The sequence below is a fragment of the Elephantulus edwardii genome, unplaced genomic scaffold (assembly GCF_000299155.1).
Source record: "Elephantulus edwardii isolate Elephantulus edwardi_28Jun2011 unplaced genomic scaffold, EleEdw1.0 scaffold00339, whole genome shotgun sequence".
Lineage (NCBI taxonomy): Eukaryota > Metazoa > Chordata > Mammalia > Macroscelidea > Macroscelididae > Elephantulus > Elephantulus edwardii.
In genome coordinates this window covers 1,083,023-1,088,202 of record NW_006400089.1, presented here as the reverse complement: position 1 = coordinate 1,088,202, position 5,180 = coordinate 1,083,023, and the positions used below count along the sequence as shown (strand labels likewise).

The 5,180-nt window shown below is 42.2% G+C and overlaps 1 protein-coding gene across 1 annotated transcript in view; it reads left to right on the top strand.

The window, feature by feature from the left end:
• PKD1L1 (polycystic kidney disease 1 like 1) overlaps positions 1-5,180 on the top strand; it is a 337,192-nt gene that overhangs the window by 233,799 nt on the left and 98,213 nt on the right. Inside the window, exons 28-30 of the mRNA XM_006901616.1 lie at positions 2,295-2,465; positions 4,028-4,161; positions 4,893-5,078. Coding sequence (XP_006901678.1) covers positions 2,295-2,465; positions 4,028-4,161; positions 4,893-5,078 — 491 coding nt within the window. The remainder of the gene's footprint in view (positions 1-2,294; positions 2,466-4,027; positions 4,162-4,892; positions 5,079-5,180) is intronic.

Below are 5,180 nucleotides of genomic sequence, written 5' to 3'. Positions count from 1 at the left end.
TGGACGTGTTGTAAGGAGAGACAGGTCTTTAGAGAGGGACATCATGCTGGGTAGAGTAGAGGGACAGCACAGGAGGGGAAGACCCTCTATGAGGTTTATTGATTCAGTGACTGGGGTACTCGGGATGGGTGTGTCAGAGGCAATGAGATCGGCACAGGATAGAGCACGGTTTAGGGCTGTTGTACATAGCGTCGCTATGAGTCGCAAATGACTCGACAGCACATAACGACAACAAACAACAATTATAAAAAAAAATAAAATGAGCCTATCCAGCAACAGAGAGAATCTCTCACCACCAGTAAAAGAGAAGCAGGAATATAGTGGATGTCCTTCAGGACCATACATTCTTGTGCCATCTAGACTTCACAACACAGCAGCATTAGCTAGACTTTTGGCAGCAGCAGCCATAGCTGCAGCAGAGAACCACAGAGCCAACATGAGATAGGACTGACCTTGGAACTACTACCCCTCATGGACAGAACCAGAGCATTTGTCCAAGTTTGTTTGAGAGTTGTGGGAGATAGGAAGGAAAAAACCAGTATAGGCAGCACTGAGAACTTGATAAAATGTCCTTAAGCTGTGAGCATCAAGTCTGAGATGTCGGTTAGCATATTTCAGAAATTATCCTGACTATCAACAATCTGTATTATGCAGATGACACAACTTTGCTCACTGAAACTGAGGAGGACCTCATGCACTTACTGCAGAGGGTCAAGGACTGCAGCCTTCAGTATGAACTGAGGCTCAATGTAAAAAAGACAAAATTTCTCACCACTGGACCAATCAGTAGCATCAGGATGGATGGTGAAGAGATTGAGATTGTTCACAGCTTCAGTTTGCTCGGCTCCACAGTCAACAGTCTTGGCACCGGTAGCCAGCAGATCAAAAAACGTATTGCAATGGGAAAGTCTGCTGTTAGGGACCTCTCCAAAATACTCAAGAGCAACAGTATGTCTCTGGAGACTAAGGTCCGTCTGATACAGGCCATGGTTTTCGCAAACACTTGTTATGCATCAGAGAGTTGGACAATGACTAGGGAGGATAGAAGGAGAATTGTTGCCTTTGAGCTGTGGTGCTGGAGAAGAGTATTGAATGTACCATGGACTGTCAAGAAAACAAACAGATTCATCCTAGAGAGGGTTAAACCAGGCTGCTCCTTGGAGGCAAGGATTCTGGGGCTTCGCCTGACATACTTTGGGCATGTTGTAAGGAGAGACAGGTCTTTGGAGAGGGACGTCATGCTGGGCAGAATGAAGGGACAACGCAGGAGGGGAAGACCCTCTATGAGGTGGATTGATTCAGTGACTGGGGTACTCGGGATGGGTGTGTCAGAGGCAATGAGATTGGCATGGAATAGAGCAGGGTTTAGGGCTGTTGTACATAGGGTTGCTATGAGTTGCAAATGACTCGATGACACATAACAACAACAACATATTCTACTAGTAAGCTGGATTGTAACTTTTTGACTTCTTCATCATTTTTCTGAGTGGCCTGTGAGCTATTACATCATAGTTTAGGCCCAGCAAATCAGTAAAATTTGTGTCGTGATCAGTAAAAGAGGTGTGGAGACATGTCTGACCTCGAAGAGAAGAGGAGAGAAAAGAAAGAAAAAGAGAAAAGGAAGTATATTCCTTCCCTGTGTTATTTAGGATCTTATAGTCATATTTGCTTTTGGCTAAAAGTTGAACCATGTGGGTGGTTTAAATCCATGTTTCCCTTGATTCATAGTTAGCATATTTCAATTCCAATTTTTATTTGGATGTTTGCAGTTATTTCTTCTCATTTTGAGCCATATCACTTCAGCAAATAAAGTTTTCCACCATCCATTAAGGTCAATTGGATTTTGAAGAACCCTAGTGACGTCATGTGTTACCTGCTGGGCTGCTAACCATGAAAGGTTTTTGTTTGTTTTGATTTTGTTTTTTTATACTGAGATGGCAACCCTTGCCCAGTATTCTTTCAACTGTCTTCCAATCTGAGGGCCTCATCTTCTGACCCTATAATAGAAAATTTATGTCCTTTAATTTTTCACTGGCTAGTTTTTCAGAAGTAGCTCATGCGCTCTTTCTTTCTAAGGAGTCTGTGTTCATCAGGGAGCTTGGCCAAACCTATCCAGTATGAGAGACTTTGCTGCTGTGTGAAATATCAGTAATAATGTCAGGCTTCTGACATTACAAGAGCATGCAAGCCATCAGGGTACATACAGCGTACTAACAAAATAGTGATATAAGATTGTATAATGTTTACATACATGCTCAGTACCCTTAAATACCTTTCTACGGTTCCTGTTTTAGCTTCTATACATCAAGTTCACGGAGTACCTGGAGGATGTGCATACTTGGGTCTCTGTCTACAGTCGGCCTTCCTCCAGCTGCTTCCTGCACACACACCGGCTGTCCGTCGCTTTCTGCTTGCTGTGCGTGTACTCCTGTCTCACTGCTCTGTTCACAGCCGCACAAGACCAGGTGGAACCTCATGATTATCTGACAGCAATTTTCCAGTCATGAGCCCACAGTGTAAAACCTTCCTGACTAAGGGCATCAGGGAGCAAGTCTTCAGGAGAAGAGCTTTAATCTATGTGGGGACAGGGTTTGGAGGAGGGAACTCTGAGAGAAGCAGGACTGCCCTGCTGCAGCAGAGATGTTTTCAGGGGTTTTGGGCAGTTGGGCTTCTTGACTGAGAACACTCCTGGATTGTTTTCATGTTGGTTATTTCAATTCACTCCAGCCATAAAACAAATATTGATGGCTACACTTGCTGTTGGGAAGCCAGTTTATCTATTTATCTCCTCATGAAGTATACAGATTTATTTAAAAATAGGTACTAGCAAGTGAAATGTAAAACAGAAAACCTGATTTTCTTGGGGAAAATAAGTTATAGCTTAACTTTGGGTGAGAGACAACAGTTCACATTAGCTTATTCTGACAACTGCAGTCATTAGTGGGACCCCTTGCCCCATTAAGTACATGGGTTCTTCTATGGCTCAAGATCATGAGACCAGGATATGGAGATAACAGTGGTTCAGGATAGAACTTTTTTATCCCTTAGAGACTTCACATTCAGAGTGTTTGCAAGAACAAAAATGTGGTGGGGGTTTGGAAAGACATGGTAATGCTGGGCATGGTTCAATGATGATTAATTTTATAAAACATAACAAATGAGAATGTATGAAACACAATCTGAATGAAAAATAATGTGAAACAACATAATATTTAAAAAGACATTTATATATATAAAAGATATATAAATAAAAATTAAAAAAGATGTGCATATGTAAGAGATGACTATATCATAAGGTAAGAAACATGATATTCTAAAAAAAGAAACATGATATTCTAGTAAAGGTTGCGATAATTGTTCACAATTTCTGTTTTTAGAGACTAAGAAATAAAGCTGATTAGATACTTTTTATATTGAAAAGAGATTTAAAAAAGAATGTGTTGCCAAAATCTTTTCTTAGAAAGAAAAATAAGTGCACATGATAAAGAAGTAGCTATCCAACAGACATAGAGCAATGGTAATTATATAAAATATATATAAAATACAAAGTACATGTATGAAATGTGATGTATATGCAAATCAATAAAAGTTTTTTTGAAAAGATGAAATAAAAAAATAGCTATCCAGCTTAAAGCACGTGTGCATATGGAAAGGCAGCCTAAGCTGGTCTTCTCTTCTAACATCAGAAGTTGTCAGACCTGGACTATTCAGCATAGCTCTTTGTTCATTTATACATTGAGGGTAATGAGGCCTTGAACTTTTTAGTAAGGATGAAATCATGAAACATATAAGGACATGAAGCTTCATACCTGGGGGGATACGGGAATTCAGAAAACATTTGTTTAATTCCAAACAGGAGAAAGACAGGCATGATTACCCATAGGGTCAATATATCAGGGGAGACCATCATTAAACGTGAACATTCACTTGAGATGTGTCTTAAACAAGCAAATGGTTATAAACAAACAGTTGTGCATCTGTCCTGGGTGGCATGGATTGGTTTAACATGGTGCTTGGACTATTGCAGCTCTCCCTGGACCTTGGCCACATCCTTGTTATCCTTGGTTCCTTCACAACTGGCCTCCTGTGCACTCTCGTGGCTACTCCAGTGGCACTACTTTTGTCATTGCTCTTCCGGCTCAGTCAGGTACAGTGGCCTGGGCATGCTGCCACTGCCCTCCCAAGAGACTCCTCCACCTAAAGATGACTAGCTACTCTGAGTAGCCCTTCCTTCTGCAGGATACCACAGAGCCTCTGGGAAAGGAGACTGGCCACAGGCTGCAGGCTATGCTGCAGGAGATGATGCAGGGTAAGTGTGCTATTTAACAACCTTGTGTTATTGAGTACTGTTGAAAAGAACCAATCCATGCCTGACACTCCAGTGAGTTTTCAGAGAAAGTTAATTACACTGGAGGAGATTGCCCATTCTTCTTTTTGTGGAATTGAATTGTGTGTCTTCGAGATTGCAGCGAAGGCAAGCTCGATTGAAAGGGAACTGAGGTGGGGGCTATCAAGATGGCGACGGCCGCCTCTGCGCCGTCAATGATCGGGCTTTCGCCCTTGGATTCCCGGCTCCCTGCCTGCACCTCGCCTTCAGCATCTGTAATGAAGAGACATACGGCATCTGAGAAAACCTCATCAGCCTTGAAAGGTGCCATCCAGCTAGGCATTACTCACACTGTGGGGAGCCTAAGTACCAAACCAGAGCGGGATGTCCTCATGCAAGATTTCTATGTGGTAGAGAGTATCTTCTTTCCCAGCGAAGGGAGCAATCTAACCCCTGCTCATAACTACAGTGATTTTAGTTTCAAGACATATGCACCTGTTGCCTTTCGCTACTTTCGGGAGTTATTTGGCATCCGGCCCGATGATTATTTGTACTCCCTTTGTAGTGAGCCACTGATTGAACTCTGCAATTCTGGGGCCAGTGGTTCTCTTTTCTATGTGTCCAGTGATGATGAATTCATCATTAAGACAGTCCAGCATAAAGAAGCGGAATTTCTACAGAAGCTGCTTCCAGGATACTACATGAACCTCAACCAGAACCCTCGAACTTTGCTGCCTAAATTCTATGGTCTGTACTGTGTGCAAGCTGGTGGTAAAAACATTCGAATTGTGGTGATGAACAATCTCTTACCACGTTCAGTCAAGATGCATGTCAAATATGACCTTAAAGGCTC